Source organism: Peromyscus eremicus, chromosome 16_21, assembly GCF_949786415.1.
Source record: "Peromyscus eremicus chromosome 16_21, PerEre_H2_v1, whole genome shotgun sequence".
NCBI classification, from domain to species: Eukaryota; Metazoa; Chordata; class Mammalia; order Rodentia; family Cricetidae; genus Peromyscus; species Peromyscus eremicus.
Window position 1 is genome coordinate 10,759,528 of NC_081432.1, and position 24,520 is coordinate 10,784,047.

Consider the following 24,520-nt stretch of genomic DNA (forward strand, 5'->3'; position numbering starts at 1 on the left):
CCTGCTTAACATTCTTCTTGCCCATTTAGCATCCTTCCTGACTGTGCGACACCCTTTCTGCCTTTACAATATCTTTCCTGTCTGTGCAGCATGCTTCCTGCCTATGCAACATTCTTCCTACCTGTGCAACATCCTTGCTACCTGTGTGACATCATTCCTAATTATACAACATTCTTCTTGCCCATGCAACATCCTTTCTGTCTATGCAACATCCTTCCTGCCTATAAAACATTTTCCCTACCTGTGCAACATCTTTCATACCTGTGCAACATTCTTCCTACCTGTGCACCATCCTTTCTGCCTTTTGAACATCCTTCCTGCCTGTACAACATTCTTCCTGCCTGTGCAACATCTTTCCTCCCCCTGCAACATCCTTCATGCCTCTGTAATATCCTTTCTGCATATACAACATTGTCCCTACCTGTGCCACATCCTTCATACCTGTGCAACATCCTTCTTTTTTTGGGGGGTGGGGGTGAGACAGGGTTTCTCTATGTAGTTTTGGTGCCTGTCTTGGATCTCACTCTGTAAACCAAGCTGGCCTCAAACTCACAGAGATCCACCTGGCTCTACCTCCTGAGTGCTGGGATTAAAGGCGTGTGCCACCACTGGCTGGCTACAACGACCTTCTGGCCTGTGCAACATCCTTCCTGCCCATCCAGCATCCTTCCTGCCCATGCAACATCCTTCCTACCTGTGCAAAATCCTTCCTGCCTACGCAGCATCCTTCTGGCCCACGCAACATCCATTCTGCCTGTGCAACATCCTTCCTGCTTGAGAAGCATCTTTCTTACCTGTGCAAAATCCTTCCTGCCTGTGCAACATCCTCCCTGCATGTGGAGACTCTTTCCTACCCCTGTAGCATCCTTCCTGCCTTTGCAACATCCTTTTTGTCTTTTTAACATCCTTCCTGCCTGTGCAACATCCTTCCTTCCTGTGCAACATCCTTTCTGCCCATGCAACATTCTTCCTGCCAGTGCAGCATCCTTCCTGCCTGTGTGAAAAACTTCCTGCCCGTGCAACATTCTTCTTGCCTGTGCAACATCTTTCCTGCCTATGCAACATCATTCCTGCCCATGCAACATTCTTCCTGCCCATGAAGAATCCTCCCTTCCTGTGCAGCATCCTTCCTGACCATGAAACATCCTTCCTGCCTGTGTAACATCCTTCCTGCCAGTACAGCATCCTTCTTGCCTGTACAACATCATTCCTGCCACTGCAGCATCCTTCCTGCCTGTGAAATATCCTTTCTGCCCATGTAACATCCTTCCCGCACATTAAGCATCTTTCCTGTATGTCCAATCTCTTTCCTGTCTGTGCAGCATCCTTCCTGCCTGTGTAGCCTCCTTTCTGCCAGTGCAGCATCCTTCCTGCCCATGTAGCCTCCTCCTGCCCATGCAACATCCTTCCTGCCAGCCATGTTGAATCATGCCTAGTACCTCACATGCTACATGCCATATCTTTTCTTCACATTTTCTTCTGCTCAAAGAATTAGTGAAACCATTGGAAAGCTTTTGTACTTTTAATTTCAACAGTAACTATTTACTCAATTGATTTGCTTACACATTACATGTGTTCACATGTATATACAAGTATTACCATATGTATGCATGCATTATTTAGAGGTTTATTTCCTTGTGTATCTTTGTTGTCATCTTATTTTATCTATTAATTTGTGTATGTACCCACAATTCCCTATTTTCTTCACTATGCATTTGTTGCTGATAGCTTACTGATGGACAATTTTGTACCTTCTCAAAACCAATCTTTACTATTCCTGTTATACCAGGACACTGGTAGAAAAATATGGGTTATTTTTTGGCATTGTTTGTAGGAACAACATCAATTTTATGTTCTGGCTTTTTAAAAATTTTATTTAAACAATATTAATAGTGGAATTTTATTGAAACAATACAAACAGTAGTATTAACGTACCTTAACCATACAGTTAAATTAAGTTTTACAAAGGCATGTTCTCCCATGGTGTGCAGCCCAATCAACACTTATAACACTCCCTGCCCCCAACTCCAGAAAATCTTCATACTGCTTTTTTGTCAATATTCCTGAGGACAGACCTTCAACTGCTGTCATTATAGGTTAGTTTTAACCCACATATAACATAATAGAAATAGATGCATTTTTTATTTTAGATAAGGGTTGTAATCCATCCATACTGGTTATTTTTATTACCTTCCAGGTATGTCATACTCTGTTGACTCAGCCACTTGCTGAGAACTGTTTAGTTCTGTTCTATTTTCTTGGTGGGCTATTTAGAGTGTTGCTGCTGTGACTCACATCTCTAAAAAAGGTCCTAATAGTCTGCTCTCCTTTTTCTTTATGGCCAAGTATAATCCCTTCTCTTAATGTGGGTCAGACTAAGGGATTTTTTTCCAAAGGGAAGTATCTTAAGACACCACAAATAACACTGCAACAATAGTCTTTATATATAGATCCCCATGGATGGTTGTTTTCATAGAGGAGACAGACATATTTGAATCATTGGGGCAAGGTTGCCTGGGGGCCCAGCCTCTGCTCCAGTGTGTGTGAGAAGCAGGGCATGAAGTCAAAGGCAATTACCTCGTGAGTTTAATGACCAGTGACTCCTTTCTTCTTGTCTTTGTCTCCCTTTAGGAATGAGTGTCTATCCCATGCCTACCCCACCAGTGTGCTCTGGAAGTAGCATGTTTGGTTTCCCAGGATGACAGCAGGGGGCGTTCTAGAATGGATTATGCCTTGAGTCTCATTCATATCTGATTTACTAGAGTTTTTTGACTCCTGAGTTGTTCTGCAAACATATTAATACCTTTGGTGTCACAATAATGAAATGGATATAATTTGAAGATAAGGTGTTGAAGAGAATTCTATAGTTGAATAGATCCTCCAGAGTTCATATGTTGAAATCTAATTCCTAACATCAATGCAGAGAAGAGGGACCTCTAGGGAGTGACCAATTCATGAGGGTTCTTCCCTCAGGAATTAATTAGTGTTATTACAGGAGTAGATTCCCCATAAAAAGACAAATGTGGTCCCCTTCTCTTTCTATCACATATTCTCTTGACCACCCACCTTCTACCATGGAATGATGTAGCAAAAATGTCCTCTCCAGATTCTGGCTCTTAAATAGTGTCCTTCCATATCTGGAGAACGAAAAAAACAAACAATAAAAAAATCAAAATAAAACCAGGAAACCAACAATCCCCACTATTCATAATTCCTAATATTTCATATTTGTTACAGCAGCACAAGATACTCTATAGCAGTGTTATTTTTCCAGGGGCTCAGGGATGGAAAAGTTGATGGTCAAAAGGTGCAAATGTTTGGCTATAAGGTGAATATGTTATGGAGGTCTAATAATGCACAGCACTGTGCCTATGAATAATAATGTACTGTATATTTCAAATTTGCTGAGAGCAGATAAGTGTTTTCTCTGTGTATAATACAAAAGGGCAAGTATTTATGATGTGGATGTGCCAGTTGACTTGGTTCTAGTAATACTTTCATAACTTACATATGAAATCATCACATTTTATTTCTTAAATCTATAAAATTTCACTTGATAATGATACTTCATAAAAGTACAAAAAAGGATTTTTGTCTCTTTGCCTACTTCACATATTTACATGAAGTCACGTTAGTAGTTTTATAAATTATAAACTATTTTATTTACATGGAGGGACAACAAAAATTCCAGTCTGATATAATCTTATTAGATAAAATTAGCAAATTGCTAATGTCCCCTTGTAAGATAAACTATAAAATGAAAGCACATAAAATGGTCCTTTGCTTAGCCAATATTGTCGTGACTGAGATAGAATTCAGGCAAAATAGCCATAGAAAAAAACTGCCACAGTCAGGAGGACAATGGCATTGACATTCACAACAGTCCTCCAGAAGGGCTCCTCTGATGTGTCTGTGAGTTTCTTCTTCAGGACTTCTTCTTCTTCTTTAGTCAGCTTGGGTCCTGTTTTTTGCAAACCACAGAATAAGTCATAAGTCTTCTTGAGACATCCACGAGGTTTCTCAGATTGGTCTGGAACAAAGAAAGAAAAATAAACTATCACCACAGGTGGGTAGAACATCTCACCAATGTGTAGAGATGTCTGTCAACAGTGATTACAGTTTTTATAAGAGCCAGAAGAATCCTGAGAAAATATTTATAAATTTGACTATATAAAACCTGAAAAATATCCCCAAAATTAAATGTAAAATGTGGCAAAATGGGGGTAATATAGGGAGGGATTTGCATACAATACCATAGAGGCTTTTTTTGCCTCAATATACAATAGGTTTCTGAAATTTACAAAAAAGAAAGGCAAGGCCATTTAGAGATCCATTTAAACATACTGTAGAGTTAATAAACAACTTAGAAGATGAAAAATTATCTTAAGCTCATCGTAAAAATTAAAATTATATTACAATACCAGTTGTCACAATTGGCAAACATTCCAATAGTGTGCTTCATGAAAATATTCTAGGGAGTCTTTGCGACAATATCCTAGGAGCTGGTGTATGTAAAGAAAGCTGAGGCATCTCTCCTGCTATGGGTGTGCTGGAGAGAATACTAAGAAATGAGGTTGAGGCTAGATACTAATCACAAGATATGAAGATGGAGAAGTTAGCGAGTAACTGAATGTCATCTCAGCACTTGGCAGGTAGTAAGTACCATGGATGGACAGAAAGATGCACATGTAGGTGAGTGGATGAATAGATGTCATATCTAGCATGTTACCTTCCTTATTGTGCTAGTGAGATTTGAATGTTTTAGTTTGTTATAAAAACAACTTCTTGAGAATTGGATAACTGCAGAAGCCAGATTAAGTGTAGATATCATCCTTCATCAAATGACAGTACGTGAAGTCATAACAGAAAAGCACAAGTTCCAGTGGATATATCTACATCACAGCTACTGCATCTATGACTCAGGGAACATTTGGAAGAGGAGTCACAAAGATTGTAAGAGTCAGAACACCAGAAAACCTGCTGTGAAACATACTTTCACAGAAATGGATCTGTCTTAGTTAGGGTTTCTATTGCTGTGATGAAACACTATGACCAAAAAGGAAGTTGGGGAGGAAAGGGTTTACATTTCATTATACTTCCAGGTAGTAGTTCACCATTGAAGGAAGTCAAGACAGGAACTCAAGCAGGGAAGGGACCGGGAGGCAGGAGCTGATGCAGAGGTCCTGGAGGGGTGCTGCTTACTGGCTTGCTCTCTCCGGCTTGCTCAGCCTGCTTTCTTATAAAATCCAGGACCACCAGCTCAGGGATGGCACCACCTACCATAGGCTAGGTCCTCCCCAGTCAATCACTAATTAAGAAAATGCCTTAGAGCTGAATCTTATGGAAGCATTTCCTCAATCAAGGTTCCATCCTTTCAGATAACTCCAGCATGTATCAAATTGACATAAAACTAGCCAGCACAGGATGTGTAAACAAGACAAGAACAATGACAATATTAATAGACTTATTAACATAGAAGGTGAGGGATGTCTCACCATGTTCCACTCCTAGGCAAAAAACTACAGGCAACTAATGACTGCCAAGAATGGGAGAATTAACCTCTCCTAGGGATGAGCTCTGTAACTGGTTATGCAACACAAAGCTGTCAGCCCTAAAACCGTATACACACAACAGAAACAGACTCAGCAGGCTGTATTTATGTATTTGTGACTACACATACATATATGTAACAATATTAATTAAAGAATAAGAAGCTATAATTCATGGGAGAAGTTAGAGGGAGAGAGGTTTAGAGGGGCAAGAATGAGCAAAGGTATGAGGGAAGTGATGTAATTATATTTTGATTAAAAATATACATAAAAATCCCCAGTAAGCCACACCATGAAAACCAATGCACAAGTGAGACGTTACCCTCTTCAGTCCCATCATCAGCTCCTTCCTCCCTTTTATCTTCTGCATCTAAATCGATTCTCTCCTCCTCACTGTTCCGAAAAGTCCAGCACAGGCGATACAGCTGAGAGATGACCACAGAGAGCATTAATTAGCAAAAGGCCCATGTTTGCAAACACTGAACAATAGTCTCAGTTTCGTACAATTAAAAAAATCAGACTGCATGAAAAAGTGTAATAGATTGTAATGAAAGGTGCTCCTGCCATATACACTCTCCAATACACATGAACCATTTAAAGTCATTTCTGTTTTTAATTATTTGGGAAGAAAACATTTAAAAATTCAAAATTTCTAAAACTCTTACTTTGGGCTTTTATACTTTCAGAAAAGTAGGACATTAACCTAGACTGTTACACCTTGGCTTCACTCATTGTCCTTATTGTCTACTGTTAGTAGTAACTTCATTGTTATTTCATTGTCCTTATTGTCTGTCAATAGCAACTCCACTGTTATTCCATTGCCCTTATTGTTTAACTATGAAGAATAACTTCATTGCTATTTCATCGTCCTTCTGTTTTTCAATAATAACTTCATTGTCCTTATTGTTTAACTGTTAATAGTAACTTCATTGTTATTTCATTGTCCTTATTGTCTAATTATTAATAATAACTTCATTGTTGTTTTCAGTCTAGCTAGAGATTGCTTTTTGCATTTAATTTTTGTTGTTGTTGGTATTTTTTTGTTGTTGTTACATATGTTCTCATGTAGCCCAGGTTGAACTTGTACTTGCTATGCAGCTGAGGCTGTTTTTGAACTTCTGATCTTCCTGCCTCCACCTCCCAGGTGCTGGTGCACCATCATTCCTAGCTTACAGGTTTAACTCAACACATAATAATTATACATATTTATGTGGCAGAGAGCACTAATTTGACACATATATGCAACATGTGTTTATCAAATCAAGGAAATTATCATTTCCATTTCCTTCAACATTCCTTTTGTGAGTGTGTTGAAAGCCTTCAACCCCCTTTCCTCCATTTCCTTATAAGCTACAGAACAAATAGTTGAGAAGTATCATCACTTCACTGTTCTGTAGAATACCAGGAGTTATTTCTCTGACACAGTCTATGTTGGAAACTGTTATCTGACCTTGCTCCCTCCTGTTCCCCTTCCCATTCTGTGATGACTAGGGGTTGTCATTGTCACTCGACATATTGTAAGTTCTATTTCTACATCCGTTCTATTTAGACAGCTATCTATGTTCAATTCTTGAATTTCAAATGTAATCACACATCCCTTTCCCAATCCACCTCTGAACTTTGTCTGCTGCTACTTTAAACTTCTAAGTTTTATGGAATTTTGACTATTATTTGTCCATTATATGATCAAGGTTCTCTGCTTTGTGTATTGATTAAAACTTTTGAAAATATATGGAATATGTGTTGTCACGTCATTTTTTTTTACCATATATGTAAGAAGTGTTATTGGAGACAATGGATAAATAAGACACACACCGAAGTTATACTGAGGAAACTGGTCTAAATGTTGATGGATTTATAACCCATCATATTCTCAAAGTCACACTTTGCTTTAGTTTTTCCAGGAATTTGACACAGCTCTGCTGAATTTTGCTATTGGCTTCTTACTTACAGCCAATACTTACTTACTTACTTACTTACTTACTTACATGCTTTCACCTCAGTACTGGGATGCCTTACCAAACCTCCAGAAGCTTGAGCCATCTTTTGTTATTAAATCCACCCTTTTCATTGCTCTTTTCTGAGACAGAGTTTCTCTGTGTATCTCTAGCTTGTAAATAGAAACTCACTATTTAGATCAGGCTGGACTTGAACTCACAGAGACCCATCTGTCTCTGCCTCCCAAATGCTAGGATTAAGACATCATCATGCCCTCCTTTCATTAAAGCTATCTTCTTGAGACTTTTTGAATCCTGCCCTAATTTGGGCTACCACAGACTTGCCTCATCTTCTGTCACAGGATATATCATTATTGCGTTACTAGGTGAGGCCCACAACATTTTACATGACTGACTATAAAATATCTGTTGCCACTTATGAACCTACTTTCAAAGGTCAACTCTTGTGGTATATTCATAAAACAAAACATAAATTAATTAGTCTCACTGGAACTCTAGACAAAAATTTCATTTAAAAAATCAACAATAAATTATGATTATTTATGTTAGCAGAAAGGAATTCAATGTTGTATATTGGTTTGGAAACTATGACATGTTTCCTGGTGCTTGTTCAGTCAATAGCCAATATTCAGTGTAAATATTTCATTATGAATTCTGGTGACATGTCATTGTTAGTAATATTTATAATAATTATAAAAATAAAATATAATTATAACTATATAACATACAATATATTTATAATATTAAAATTTTACATCTAAGGCATCGAATTTCCCCTTCATACATCATCTACTGTCCCCTCCTTAAAAATACAAACAAGTGTTGCTTCAAGATTGAGTGATGAATGTAAAATACATAAAAGGTTGTATAATGCATAAATATGGTAGTAATAAACAATATTAGTATGTAAATATATTATATAATGTGGTATATGTAATAAATAATACTAGTATACAAATGTAACATACAATATATAAATATAAAATAGAAATATATAATATACTAAGTATATTATATATAATAAATATAATAAATGATATTATAGTATATTAGTATGAAAATATAATATGTAATATATGACAACTTCTTTCCACTGCCTCCACTCCCCCAAAAAAGAAACAGTCTAGACTAGAAGCAATTGAAGAGAACTCTTAAAAATTGTGATAAATATACTGAAGGTAGCTCTTCACAGTAAATGATTTCTGGAGAGGGTGGGGGTAGGGAAAGACTCAGTTTTCTTTAAGGGGCTGGTCAATGGGAGTTTGACCATGCTCTAGTGAGTATATGAACAATACAAACTGGATTTATTAGTTTTTTCTTCTTCTTTTGTTTTGAGTGAGGTCACAAAGGTGTGGGGTGGACCTGGGAGGACTGGGAAGTGAATGTGATCAGGGAGCATTATAAGAAATTTACAATAATCAATAAATATTGGTTAAAATATTTATAATATTTATAAAAATAAAATATAATTATAACTATATAACATACAATATATTTATAATATTAAAATATACTATGTAACATATATCTACATACTAATATTGTTTATTACATAAACTGCAAAATGATAAATATTTGATTGCCCCCACAGTGTCTGATACTGTCCCAGAGTTAATGGTGCTGAAATTTTCAGTTGCCTATCTGTATATTTTTGTCTACATGTAGACACACACACACACACACATATCTTATTTAAATTATGTTACAGAAGTGATATTAGGTCCCATATTATTCTGTATGTATTTTTCCCACTGAACAACTTTATGGATATTCTTAAAGCAAGTAATAGAGTTGCCTTCAAACACCTACATACCATTTAGCACACTATTATTATAGTTATTTTCTTAGTGATGGCAATTGGAGTTGTACTTCAAATTTTCTAGTTTTCTAGTCAATAACATTTACAGGAGAAACCATAATACATATATTTTTCCTACTTGTACAAGTATCTCTACACATGCTCCCGAAACCAAGATTAATGATCATAAATTGTGAGAATTAAAGCTTAATAAATAGTACCCAGTCACATTCATACTGACAAGCATCAATTCCCACATTTACCAATAAGTCTGGATGCTGAAAACTTCCTAAACCTTTACCAACATTTTATATTAGTAGTGGTAAGTATTTTTTTATCAGCTTTAAAAACAAAGATGTACCCCATTGTTGTGTTTTGCCTTTTTTTTTAATCACTGTTACTCTGCTTTTAGAAAACATATCAATATCAGACTTCATCATGGATCTTAGTTTCTGCTCAACCCCAGTGTTGTGGAATATTAATTTAAGATATATTACACTCATTTATGCTGTGCAATATTTGTTTAATGGTGCAAAGATGTGCTGCAATCTTTTATGTTGCATTTGTTTTAACTCTGAAACTCTGTTACTTGGCATGCCTAAAACACCTGATAGGTGTAATAAAAAGCTGAATGGCCAATAGCTAGGCAGGAGAGAGGATTAGGTAGGGCTGCCATGCAGAGAGAATAAATAGGAGGAGAAATCTAGGGAAGAAAAGAAATAGAAAAAGAACAAGAGAAAAAAAGAGGAGAGGAGGATGCCAGGGGCTAGCCACCCAGCCATATAACCAGCAACATGGTAAGAAGGAAAGAAAGTTATATCAAATAGAGAAAAATAAAAGCCCAAAGGTAAAAGGTAGATGGGATAATTTAAGTTAAGAAAAGCTGGCTAGAAATAAATCAAATTAAGGCTGGGCATTCCAGATCTGGAGAGTTAAGAGAATGTGGTTCCCGGTTACCTCCCTCTGACCTGGCCTCAAGCTTTAGGCTTGGCTTTCACATTCCAAAAAGTGGACAGAGTCAGCCACCAAAGCTGCAGCAGAGGTCCCAGCAGCACCAGTTAGCAGTGTTTTGCTCATGAAGCCAAAAAAAAAAAACCCCACAAAAAACAAAAAACAAAAAACAAAACACAAAACACAAACAAACAAACAAAACCAAAACCATAGAGATACACAGTAAAGACAAATCCATATTGGGGTAAAAAACTCTAAACAGGTTACAGTGTGTTTAACAATGTATGTAGGCTTAAGAAAAAAAGAGAAAGAATATAGATCATCATAGTAAAGTCTTTAAAGAGAAAGTAGAGTAATAAAAAAGAATAAGCCACATAGAGATGGGAAATACACAGTGAGTCTGGATTCTGAATTTTTTGATTGCTGGTAAGCAAATGACAGCTTGCTGACAGACATGAGACTGAAAGACAGACTGCTGAAATAAACCAGCCTAGATATTTTAAGGATGCCTTAACTTTAAAATGGAACTAAAAAAATGCATTGCTTTTGAGAAGAGGTTTTGCTTTTACGTTCATGAGAAAAGAGAGGTTGTGGATTCCTTCAGGGTTGATATGAATCAGGTTTGATGGGGAAAGACCTCCTGAATCTCGACAGGTAATACCTATCAACGAAGGTTATAGCTGGTCTTCCCAGGACTTGGCCATTATCTCACTTTTCTCAGGGATCACTAAAGATTCCTTCACCCACAGAAAACAAAAGGCTGTCTAGAGAAGATGACACCCACATTATCAAGAGGTGGGATGGAGGTTGTTGTTTATTTGGTGGGTTATGGATGTTTGTTATCTTTCAGGGGAATATAGCAATATAGGATAGGAAGACAACTATTAATCTCAGATATTTTGCATTGGCATGGATTTTGGTATGTTGACACAAATTAAAAGTTGGTTTTGTTATACTATATATATGATCCTACTCATGTTTGGCGTATTGTGCTTATGCAGCTCATTAAAAATGAAATGTATAATTAAAAATGAGGTTAGGAGTTAACATATAATAAACTTGTAGTCATATTAGGTATATTTTCAAGGTTAAACAGGTTATCTCTATTTTAGATAGATAGATGATTTTTAACACTTCAAAGACATATAGAACATGGCATTTAAGATGTTTAACCTAAGTTTTTTCATGACAATGAGATACATCTGTTCCTGACAGAACCAATTTACTTTTTAGGATGACAGGCATCAAAGAAACTCCATATGGAGTTTGCTTTCAGTGTGGCAAGGACACAGGAAAAAGACCATTGAATTTTGCCAAAACAAGGCAGACAGTCCTTCAAGATTCCTGTTTCACAGAAGAGTCTGCCAGATATTCTGCAGGACACAGAGGAAAGCATCTGAAGAACTTTGATAATACAAGGCAGGACAGTCCTTCAAATTTCCTGCTTCACTGAAAAGCCTACTAGATATTCTAGGCCTGTAGGCTGAACATGGGTACCCCAACATTGCAGAAGAACTTTGGGTGACTGTTCAGGAAGCCAGATGTCTCTGTTATGAGGTAATACTACATCCTTCTGGGGTCTTTGATGGAGTTGAAGACTAAGTAGTAGTTATAGTTTTTCTAATTTATGATAGAAGGTAAATTAGATATAAAACTTTGGAATCACTAAGATAAGATAGATAATGAAGTATTTCCTCTGAACTTGCTAAATACAAATGGACTGAATATTGTAAATGTAATTATTACTTGATAACTGTCTTTGTTGTATATAGTTTTACTGTGTTAAAGTTAAAACCTTTCATTTTTATTTAGACAAAGGGGAAAATGTGGAATATTAGTTTAAGATATATTACATCATTTATGACTTGGAATCTTTGTTTAATGATGCAAAGATGTATTGCATTCTTTTATGCTGCATTTGTTTAACTCTGTGGAGCTGTGTTCTTTGCCTGCCTAAAATGTGATTGGTCTAATAAAGAACTGAATAGCCAATATCTAGGCAAGAGAAAAAATTAGGCAGTGTTGGCAGGCAGAAAGAATAAATAATAGAAATCTAGAGAAGAGAGGATCGAGAAAAGGAGAAGGATGCCTGAGGCCAGCTACCCAGCAACACAGGCAGCCATGGAGTAAAAAGGAAAGAAAGTTATATAAGAATAGAGAAAGATAAAAGCCCAGAGGCAATAGGTAGATGGGATAATTTAAATTAAGAAAAGCTAGAAACAAGCTAGATAAGGCTGCATATTCATAAGTAAGAATAAGTCTCTGTGTACTTATTTATGGGCTGGGTGGCAGAACCCCAAAGATCAAAGAATAAAAAAACCAGCTGCACCCTAGAGAGGTGTAAGATCTCTTGTAAGATCATCCTCTGTGTATTGGACAATAGAGATTCTTCCCTTCCCAGTGTCTATAACAATGGCATAGAATTACTCTCTAACTGCATCATGAAGCTTTTGAAATGGTACGCTCACTGTTTTTTATTGTTTGTGTGTGATATGTGTTTGTGGGTGCATTCACAGGCATGTATGGCAGTTAGAGGATGATTTTGTGGAGTCAGTGCCCTCCTTCAGCCATTATGTGGGTTCCAGGGATTGAACTCAGGTTGTTCCTGGGCTTGCTCAGAAAGCCCTTTTAACTGTGGAGGCATTTTAATGGCACTAAAAACTTTCTGCCCATTTCTTAGCCTCTTAGCAATATACTGTTGCTTCACACATACTCAATCAAATTGTTCAGTTGAATAACTGCTTGGTTATCATTTAGGTTCCTCCTAAATCTAACAGTTCAACAATCCCATTAGCCTGGCATTAGCTGAAGTTGCCATTATGCAAATTATGAAAGCAAAGAACTACTAGTTTGTGCATTACTCACATGTACATCAGGAATGGGTTTTGTTAAGAAAGAAACTCCCAGGATAACCAACACAGACACGGAAAAGAGAATGATGGCATAATATAGATAGTGCACTCCACAGATGATCTTGGGACAGTTAGTGGTGACCAGGCAACTCCCTGTCCCATAAGAAAACTCTGCAATCATACGGATAAGGCCCATCACGAGTCCAACCATCAGACCCCAGAATGCACCCTGTTAAAAACAAAACAAGAACACAACCAAGAGTGCTTAGGAAAAATGAGACACTCATTCAGGTAAGTCATAATTAATTACTACAATTTTATTAGGTAAGGATCAACAAACTGGGATAATTGCAAATACAAGCTATCAGTGAAAGTTGTCCTCTGTGGTCTTGAAATACCATCACACTGTCAACTGTCCAACCACAGGATTCTACTGTCAACACTGACCCAAAATGAAAAATGTCCTGATATGTCTTTTATATATAGAATAAAAGCTTGTATTTTATTTTGGAGAACAAATGGAATTATGATATTCATGCTACACAATTTGAAAAGCTAAGAAATCACTAGACACTAAGTGCTATGAATCTGTCACTTGCCTGAAAATCACATAATGTAGTAAACAGCTAGAAACACATAAGGGATTAGACATATAAGTAAAAAGATCAACTATTCCCATCACAATAACAATGAACATGTTTTAATTTTTTACTAGCTTTTAAAAATATTTACTATGCTATCTCATTTGCTCCTCATAGCAACTCCTATAAAGTAGTCACTATTATCATCTTCATTGGACAGAGTGGAGTTATTTGCTTCATATAGTATATTAGTGTCCTCGGGCTGGGGGGAAGGTGAGGGGGGCGGGAGGGGGGAGAACAAGGGAATCTGTGGCTGATATGTAGAACTGAATTGTATTGCAAAATAAAAATTTAAAAAAAAATTAAAAAAAAAGTATATTAGTGTCCTGATGGGACACTGACAGTTCATCTCCTAAACTCATGCTCTCCAGCACTGTATCGTGCAATTGATGTTTTATAAATCATGTAAAGACTGTACTATGAATGGGCAGAACAAGTGTCACATCACACTTTAGGAACAACCAGACATTGCAGTGACCACAGTAGAAATTGAAACAGGCCTTGGGTGTACACATGGAAGAGCAAGAATGCATCTTGTGACACCAGGGAGAGAAACAAATTTTTCTTACACTCACAGGGAAAATCCCATTTTTCACTTACTTGTTCATTGACCCTTTTACAGAAGACTCCAAGCAGGAAGACAGCTGCAATAGGAGGCCCAAGGTAGCTAGAAATGGATTCTGTGTAGTGGATCAGTTGTTCACCTTGAGATACTTCTACTATTGGGACCCACAAGATGCTGGTGACAATTAATACAGTGACAAACAACCTATAAAAAATAATCCAGACATTAAACAAGAGCACCATATTTGTTGATTTTTAAAAATGTGTCCTTGTGCCATTCATTCATTCATTTTCAAAACACAACTAAGTTTCTTGACCTGATATGAACCCATGCTGTGCTAATTATCTGTTAATTCAATGTCAACAATATTTATCTACACCTGTCATAAAGGCTTCTTCTAAGATTAATGCTTTCTAATAAGTCAAATGTCAGATGTTGTTTAATCATTCTTTAATTCAATGTACATATCTCAGAAATTAATACTGTGTTAGTTTTGTTAATTGGTAGTTATTTTTGTAATAAAGTAGAATCCAGTTTTTATGTTTTTCTTAGCTAGAGAAAACTAAATGAGTGTTCATTAGTAAAGATTAAAATAGCCTCTATCTTTGCCAGAATGCTAGATTAATTGACAAGAAATACTAGTTCATGCATTTTTCCTGTTATGTATTTTCTAAACCTAGGGACTTCTATGCTTTGTATATGAGTAAATGAGCAAATATAATTAACAAGATTCTGCATGAAATCTCATCATCTTCATATTCATCTGAAATATGGACATGGTGGTGGGTAAATGGATGAACAAGTCTTTGGGCAGAAGACTGAGATACCAATGTCCACTTAAACTTTATGAAGTCTCTGCCACCTTGAAACAAAACTTAAATGTGACAATCATGAACCCCAGAAGACAGTAAAGATTCAATAAATTACACCATTACTATTGTCATTGTTCCCTTGGAAAGAAAACCAGATGCTTCCCAGTCCACTTCGATTGCTTTCTGTCACACACTCAAGTGGGCCAGCATGATCTGGCATAGCTTGCTTACATGGAGCAAGTATTTTTGTAATGTGTGTTTTTTCCATATTTGTATTTTGGGAGATTGATATTTGGTAAGAAAGATGAAACAAATATTACTTTGTCATTGAGACTTAAAAAGGACTTATGTCCAAGAAGATGTATTGACTAGTGTAATCACTGTATCTTGAATACCAGCTCAGAAAAGCAAACAAAGAAGCAAAATTATGCCACTCCATTCTCTTCTCTTACAGCCTTTATCCAGTCAAGATCTGGGCCAAGTGAGCTCCTCCAGGTTTCCATCTCCAAGTGTTTAACCTAGTAAAGCTATTATTACTGTCAAAAGCGAAGAATAAACATACTCTAAGTATATTATTCAATATTGGTAAGTATGAAAGGTAAATGATCTGTATTCTTGCCACTTATTTTACCAATCTATTTTTTCTAAGTTATAATAAGTCATAATCAGTAAGAGAGTTAAACCAAAGCAACATGGCCATGAACAATAGAGCAGATAACGCTGAGGCATTGAGATAATGGAGTACTACACAGCAAGGAACTGAAACAAATTGTATATGGAAACATGGATTATCATAATTATTATTGAATGTCATTATACTGTGTGTATTAACATAAGTAATGAAATACTAATGTGTACAGTAGCTGCATGTATGCTTCTTTTGAGATATACCACTAAAATGTATAGTTATGTTCTCCATGTCCCCTGTATGTATGTCATACTTTAATATTCAACTCATTTTACAAAATGCTATGATGGTGTTGGGTCTACTTGTTACTAATGAAGAGAAAAATGGGATCATGCTCCCTGATTGTTTTTACTCCATTTGTCTTCTGGACTCCCAGACTACTTGGGGATTGTTTGGTTGACAAAACCCTCTAAGCAACTTCTTGAACTAGTCCTTTACCCAAGTCTGTGCCTTTCTAATTCATAATGAATGTGAAGTTGATAATCACATTTGTGGTAGTAAATTCATTATCCCAAGCATTTGATGTACTTGGATGAATCTAAAGATGAAGCACCAAGAGTAGGTGATAATTTGTGAAGATGTGATAGGAGGAGGTTGTCAGAGGAAAAGTTAAAACAAAAAAACTCACCTGAAGCACTTAAAATATGAAGAGCAAACATCTCATTTAAATGGCCTCAATTTTTGTCTGTGTAAAAATTTAAGTTGAATTAAATTGTTTCTACTGTTTCTTCTTCCACTATAGAATGATCATTATTTTCACTAAAGCTAAGGATACACAAACTTTAATTCATCACTCCATCTTCCCTTCCTGAGAGGGGTTCTAGGCAGAGACCAGGTTTCCTCACCGTCCAGCAATCAGGAGCTCTCTCTCAGATGCCTTCTTCCTCATCTTGGTGTAGAGGTCGATGGTGAAGAGGGTGCTGGCACTGTTGAAGATTGAGGTCAGGGAGCTCATAAGAGAGGCCACCATGACTGACAGCATCAGGCCTCGAAGTCCTGGGGTAAGGAGGGGGTACAAGCTGCGGTTAGTGACTGCATATCCTTTTTTTGTGAATGCCAGGCTATAAATAGGGCATTGCTTCAAGACAATGGGTTTGTCTGGAACATTGACTATTTGAGCAGATATCAAAATATGCATGTAATAGAAATGCATGTGGCACTTCTTTGCATAATTCCTGGTGATCTCAATATCACACAATGGGGAATTTAGTTCCCAGCACAAACTCAGATGTCATGTACTGAAACCTACTCTTAGAACAGAATAAGCTCTGTGATGCCATCTTTCTTTTCAGTGATCTCTTGACCACACAAAGAGTTAGTGGAAAAATATAGTTAATAGTTCTGCTGTTTTGGAGAGGAAAAGCCAAGAGTTTGGAATCATTATAGGAACCTGATGCTCTAGTTCCCTCTGGCCCCACATCTTCTAGAACAGAGGATGGGGGAATATGGTGTCAGATCTGTGGGCTATGTTCCCTTCATTCTGAAAGTGTTCTCTACCTTGATCTGCTTCAATTCACCACAGTCACTCTCCAGCATCTTAATATTTTATTTACTTCTATATGCAGCTTATTTTATATCCCAGGAAACTGAAATGTGGATTCTAAATGGTAGGGGAACTTATTTTTGAAACTTCACCAATGTTTCTATACACCCAAGCTAGTGGCTGGGACATAATACATTCAATAAGTGATTATAAATTGAATAGATTGAGATCTAATGTCTTAGTGTCATTGGCCCATAATTAACCTTGACTTCTCTGGAAATATAGACTTGTGGTTAAAAATGCTTTTTATTATCAAAAAGAATATTTAAATATTCTTATTTTTCTTCCAAGAGTCTTGAGTCTAAAGAGTCAAGATTTTCCTAACAGAAGAAATCTGGAGCATCTCTGGAATGTCTAGGCTCAACATATGGTTGGCACTATGTAAAAAGTGCCCAAGTAATGTCTATGAACAGAGCTGAATAATGAGAGCAAAGTAGTAATTGCTGAGGATTATACCACAACCCTTTCTATGCTCATCTGCAGACCAAGCATCTGAGGCTATGTGAGTCCAGGCTTTTACTTACCCATGGGCATCAGTTTCAGCACCATTGTTGGATAGGCATAGTTAGTGCAGCCAATGTCAACACCACACTGCTTTACACACTCAGAAGGCACAACACAGGCCACCATATCTGAGGAGATATTCAGAGGTGAGTTCAGTGAGCTAGACTCAAGAAGGCATAGTTTGTAACCATTGGACAAAGGTAAGCTCATCGGTGGAGGAAAAGACCCTTGCCCGGAAAAAGAGATTCAATTTTTTAATTTTATGTCAAAGATTTGGTACCTCTTTACCTCTACCACGACATTGTCATTGTCTCATTTTCATAGATCTCAATGGACTGACCCAACAGGCAGGACTGTCCCTTAGATATGACCCAGCTAGAGCCTGAAAGCATGTGGAAGGAGCTGATCAGTCTCCAGAATTCCATGGAAACCCACTGCCAGGGAAGCAGCTGATGCTCTTCACTCTCCTTCCTCTCCTCCAAATCCAATCCCCTAGTCTCACCCCCAGCTCTGTAGCATATCACCTGTCATGGCATTTCTTTCCTCTCTGCTCCAATCTTTAGTGAATCTTGCAGCCTTCCTCACTACCCCATCCCCTTGTCTCAGCCACAATATCTGGATGCATTCTCTAGAATCCTGCCAGTCACAAAGACCAGTGAATCAGGGAGACAATTTTCACTTTCCGTCCTCTGCTCCAAATCTAATCCCCTACCCCCATCTCTGTAGCAGGCCAACTGCTCTAGCCTCCCTTTCTCTACCTTTATTCTCAGGGGACTACATAGATCCTGGTGGCACATGCTGCTTTTTCCCACCTGTGGACCTCCTTTGCCTTCCCTTCTAGCTCATTACCATTCTGTCATCTCCCAACACCTAGAAAAACATTCTGCCCAGGACTCCAGTGTCTACACCTGGCCGGCTCTCAGAAGCACTCTTTACTAGGCCACCCACAGCCACCACACTCCCCCAAGAACCAGAGAGAGCACAGAAACTAAGGGACAAAACACTCATCAAAGACAACAACAGATATTCACATCAAGAATTACAATCTTCTCAAACCCAGATGCCTAGATACCAGCATAAAAACACAACCAATAACAGCCAAGGCAATATGTCTCCACTAGAGACCAGAAATTCTACTAAAGTATGCAATATAGTTGATGCACAAGAAAAGGACTTCAAAATAGCCTTTATGAATATGTTAGAGGTTCTTAAAGAAGATATGAATAAATATATTAATGAAAACACACTCACACACACAGCATTGGAATGAAACAAAGGAAACAGTTCAAAACATTGTAGTGGAAATAGAACCAATGAGAAAACATAAACTGAGGGAAATCTGGAAATCAAAAATTTAGGAACTTTAATAGGAACCTCAGAGACAAGCCTCCCCAACTCTCTTAGTTATGGTTTCTATTGCTAAATCAAAACACCATGACTAAAGAGCAAGTTGAGTAAGAAAGTGTTTATTTGGCTTATACTTCAGCATTGCTGTTCATCACTGAAGGAAGTCAGGATAGAAACTCAAATAGGCAGGATCCTGGTGTCAGGAGCTGATGCAGAGGCCATGGAGGGGAGCTGCTTACCAGCTTGCTCTCCAATTCCTTCTTATAGCACCCAAGAACAGCAGTCCAGAGATGGCACCACCCACCTTGGGCCAGGTCCTCCCCCATTGATCACTAAATGAGATAGTTTCCTGGTTCCTGCTGGCAGTACAGACAGCTCTTTCAAGAGGTCCTGCTACAGAGCACTTGACTGAAGTTTGTGGGCAGTGTGCTGCAAGCTGCTTGGTGGCTGTGTGAACCTGCTCCTTCCCAGAGTTGGGGTAGTGAGTATGGCTCCCAGAGCTGACAGTGAATGTACCTCTATCATGTTGGAAGGAAGAGCAGGGTGGAGCCACTGTTTGGTCCTAGCCATGCTGCAGTTTAAAGCAATGGTCAGAAAATGATTACAGATATACAATAAAACAGATTCAGATGGATTTTTAAACAGTATGTTTAAAAATATATGTAGGCTTGAGAGAGAAAAACCGGGTAGAGTAAGTCCTTAAAAAAGAAATAGAATAATTTTTTAAAAAGCCATGTAAAGATGGAAAATACACATAGAGTCTGGATACTGCATATTACTGTATTGTCTTTGGTATTTTGTTTTAACTACAGAGACATTTGATTTTAAGGCTGCTAAGTTAAACATATATATATGTTCTAAAGGTCTCTTAACTTCAAAATTTTGGTCTAAGGATATGTTGCTTGGGAAAAGAGGTTCTGCTTTTGTTTCCAAAGAAGATAAGCTACAGATTCCTTCTAGGTTAATATAGTTTGATTGAGCAAGATGCCCTGAAAGGTCTCTGATGGTAACAATGGCCCAGGTGATCCAACATCTACAACAGCTTCAAGGCTACTGGCTGAGATGGACCAACCACACAAAATACCCCAGTAAGGACTTGACCATAATTCTGAATTTCTCAGGATCCCCACAAAATTACCAGCACCCTAATCAGCAGGAAGTAGTATAGAAAACTATTCCCAATTCCAAAAATATTGTTTATGAATGTTTGTTTTCATTTAAAGGGGCTTGGATATAAATGGCTAATGGTCATAGTCAATCTCTTTCTAAAGAAAAAAGGGGCATATAATATAGAAATGATGAAAAGAAAAGGTAGATTATTGAATCTACTTTAATCCGAAAAACAACTGTTAATCTAAAAAAATTTTACATTAGTATGAATTTTGGTTTATTGATACAAATTTAAACTTAATTTTGCTATACTATATGTATATTTCTGCTCTTGTTTGGGGTATTATGTTTATACAGTTTATTTGAAATTGTAATATATAATTAAAAATACAAATTAATAGTCATCTATAATAGTCAAACTTATAGTCATGTTAGTTAGGTTTTCTAGATGTGCAGAGATAATTTCAGATAGGTAGGTAACCTTCAAACACTTCAAAGACCTACAGAATATGGCATTTAAAATGTTTTAAGAACTTAGATTTGGGGAATGGGAAAAGGGGAGGGAGGGGAAACAGGGGTTTGTATGTAAAATGAAAAAAATTTAAATAAAAAAGAACTTAAACAAAGGACTTAGACTTTTCTGGACAGTGAGACGCTCTGGTCCTGGCAGCACCAATTACTTCAAAGAGGATGATGGGCATCAAAGAAACTCATTATGGAGTTTGCTTACAATGTGGAAAAGGCTAATCATTTCAGCAAGAAACTGATCTTGCCTGGACTGATTGACAATATGTTGTATAAACTGGACATGCAGGATCCATAAGAAAGTGACTACTGAACTTTGCCAAAACAAGGTGAGATGGTCCTTCATGTGTATGCTTCACAGAAGAAACTACCAGACATTCTACAGGACACAGAGAAAAAGCGACTGTTGAATTTTGCCAGACAAACAGCCCTTCAAATTTCCTGCTTCACTGAAAAATATGCCAGAGACTCTAGCCTATAGGCTGAAGGTAGATATCCCAACATTGAAGAGGAACTTTGGGTGATCTTCCAGGCAGCCAAATGTCTCTATCATTTCTAGAATTATGGAAGTTGCTTGCAATGCACTTTCTGTTTACTCGGATAATATTATATCCTTCTAGGGTCTTTGATGGTGTTGAAGACTACATAGTTATAATTATCATTTTCCTTAGTCATGATAAAAGATAAATTAGAGCCGGGTGGTGGTGGTGCATGCCTTTAATCCCAGCACTCAGGAGGCAGAGCTAGGTGATCTCTGTGAGTTCAAGGCCAGCCTGGTCTACAGAGCAAGATCCAGGACTGACACCAAAGCTGCACAGAGAAACCCTGTCTCAAAAAACAAAAACAAACAAACAAACAAAAAGATAAATTAGATATAAAACTTTAGACTCAGAAAAATAAGATAAATGATAAAATGTTTTCTTTAATTTTGCCAAATACAAATAGACCATACATTGTAACTGTAATTCTTGCTTGATAACTGTTTTTTATATGTAATTTTACTATGTTAAAATTAAAACTTTCCTTTTTGATTAGACAGAAAAGGGGAAGTTCTGTGGGATGGTCTTTCTTTACATTGTGAATATATGTTGCTGCCATTGGTTAATAAAGAAGCTGCTTGGACCTATGGCAAGACAGGAGACAGCTAGGCATGAAATCTTTCAGAGATATAGGAAGAAGAAAGATAGGGTTAGGGGAGATGCCATCCAGCTGCCCAAGGAACAATATTCCAGCAGACTGGTAACAGCCACTTGACAATGTATAGATTAAAAGAAATGGGTTAGTTTAAGATGAACGAGCTAGTTAGTAATAAGCCTGGGCCACAGACCAAACAGCTTGTAATTAAGATAAGCCTTTGTGTGTTATTTGAGACTGAATAGCTGCAGGACACAGAAAAATTTCTATCTACACTCACTGTTTCAAATGTCTCAAAGGACATAAGCAGAGTACAAAGAGAAACAGTGTCAAATATGCAAAACTAATTTTTCTTTCTCTGACACACTGGTACAAGCTATTTTCACATCCTTGAGTTCACCTTTTATTTCTACCTAGAACAGGTTCCTATTTATTAAGGTTTTGCTATATCTTAAAAATACTTGGGGTTGGAGAGCTGGCTCAGCAGTCAAGATCACTTGCTGTTCTTGCAGAGGACTTGGGTTTGGTTCCCAATATCCACACGACAGCTTACAACGACCCATAACTCAAATTCCAGAGAATTTGATGACATTTTCTGGCCTCTGTTGGCACCAGGCATGCACATAACACACAGGCATACATGTAGGCAAAATACCCATACACAGAAAATACATCTAAAAGAATTTAAAAGAATAAATTCTTATAAGAATTTAAGAATAAAATCAAGATTAAGTGTGTCTGTGGCTTGCCTGTGTACAGAATTCGGCTGATCATCCCTGGCATTACCATGAAAAATATGGGCAGCAGCTTCAGGTACCCACACACTATGCAGGCAGCCTTCACATGGGACATGTTCTTGCCACACAAGCAGCGCTGTACAATGACCTGCCAGGAAAACACAATACAGTGAGTGAGACAACCAGAGAATGATGTCCAAGCTGTCTTTCATAGTTTAAAATGGCAATAAGAAGTGATGGTGTTGGTGTAAACTAATGGGCTTTGCAGGAATACTATGATTTGAAATACCATTTAATTTGTATATTATGTGGCTTCGTTCCTCAAGCAATCTTAACTCTCTCATAACATTCTGAATATGAGCAATGTATGTAAGACTCTTGGCATATGTAAGTCAATACATATTAGCTATAGTTAAAATATGTTTAGAAGCTCCCAGGGAGATGTCTCAGATGTTTTCACTTTCTATAAAAGCACAAGAACCCAGATTTTGGTCTATAGAGCCCATGCAAACCTGGGCAGGGTGGCGTGTGTCTGTAATCCCAGTGCTCTTATGGCTAATGGGGTACAGAGATTGGAAAATCCTTGGAAACTTTCTGGCCAGCTAGCCTTGGAAACAGTGGCCAAAAGATCCATGTGGAATGTGAGGACTGACATCTGTGCTTGTCCTGTGACCTCTATAGGTGTACTGTGACAAGTATGTGCCTATGTTCATGAGAATGCATAGGGTGTCCAGGCTGCATTACATAATGCCTATTGTTGTGGAGTATTATTTTAAGGTGTGTTGCTTTTGTTTATGATGCATATGTTTGACTCTGTGAAGCTGTGTTACAGTGCCTGTGTAAAATACCTTAATGATCTAATAAAAAACTGAACAGCCAATAGCAAGGCAGGAGAGAGAGAGAGATAGGTAAGACTGGCAGGCAGAGAGAATATATAGAAGGAGAAATCTGGGAGAAAGAAGGAAGGAGCAAGAGAAGGAGGAGGACATCAAGGGCTAGCCACCTAGCTACACAGCAAGTCATGGAGTAAGAAACAATGAAATGTATACAGAAATAGAGAGAGGTAAAAACCTGAAGGCAAAAGCTAGACAGGATAATTTAGGTTAGGAAAAGCTGGATATCAACAAGCCAAGCTAAGGCCAGACATTTATAATTAAGGATAAGCCTCCATGTGTGATTTATTTGGGAGCTGGGTGGTAAGCCCCTCAAAACAGCAGAAAAAATCAACAGCACCCTATAGTAGTAATACTGACTTATGTTGTGTTTTAAGCAGTGAATAAACGTTGTTGGCACCACCAGGATCTTTCTGCTGTTATGAGGTAATTGCCTCTTTGACTAGGCAAAGATCTGTCTGGATCTCTGTGAGTTCAAGGTAACCCTGAAATACATGAGACTGACTCAGTCTAGGAGAGAAAACAGAGCCAGGTAGTGGTGGCATACATCTTTAATACCAGCACCTGAGATCTCATGCCTTTGCTTGGGAAGCACACATGCCTTTAATCCCAGGAAGTAATATGACAGGGTGGAGAAAGTTCTATAAAGCTTGAGGAGACAGGAACTAAAGGCTCTTTTTGGCTGAGACCTTTCTTGTGAGGACTCAGAGGCTTTCAGTCTGAGGATTCATGGAAACAGGATTGGCTAAGGAGTTGGTGAGGGGAGGTTGGCTATGGCTTGCTCTGCTTCTCTGATCTTTCATCTTTCACCCCAATATCTGGTACTGGGTTTTTTATTATAAGACCATTTAAGATTTGAACTACATACCTGTTTCTATGGGAACACAATAATCAGGCAATGAGTAGACCAATG

The 24,520-nt window shown here is 37.6% G+C and overlaps 1 protein-coding gene across 1 annotated transcript in view; it reads right to left on the reverse strand.

The window, feature by feature from the left end:
• Positions 1-1,861: 1,861 nt before the first annotated feature.
• The window catches only part of LOC131926645 (solute carrier family 5 member 4), a 42,611-nt gene continuing 19,952 nt past the window's right edge, over positions 1,862-24,520 (reverse strand). The window contains exons 9-15 of the mRNA XM_059282195.1: positions 22,727-22,862; positions 17,882-17,989; positions 16,660-16,810; positions 14,350-14,518; positions 13,122-13,337; positions 5,872-5,974; positions 1,862-4,030 (exon numbers count right to left, since the gene is read on the reverse strand). Coding sequence (XP_059138178.1) covers positions 3,816-4,030; positions 5,872-5,974; positions 13,122-13,337; positions 14,350-14,518; positions 16,660-16,810; positions 17,882-17,989; positions 22,727-22,862 — 1,098 coding nt within the window. The 3' untranslated portion in view covers positions 1,862-3,815. The remainder of the gene's footprint in view (positions 4,031-5,871; positions 5,975-13,121; positions 13,338-14,349; positions 14,519-16,659; positions 16,811-17,881; positions 17,990-22,726; positions 22,863-24,520) is intronic.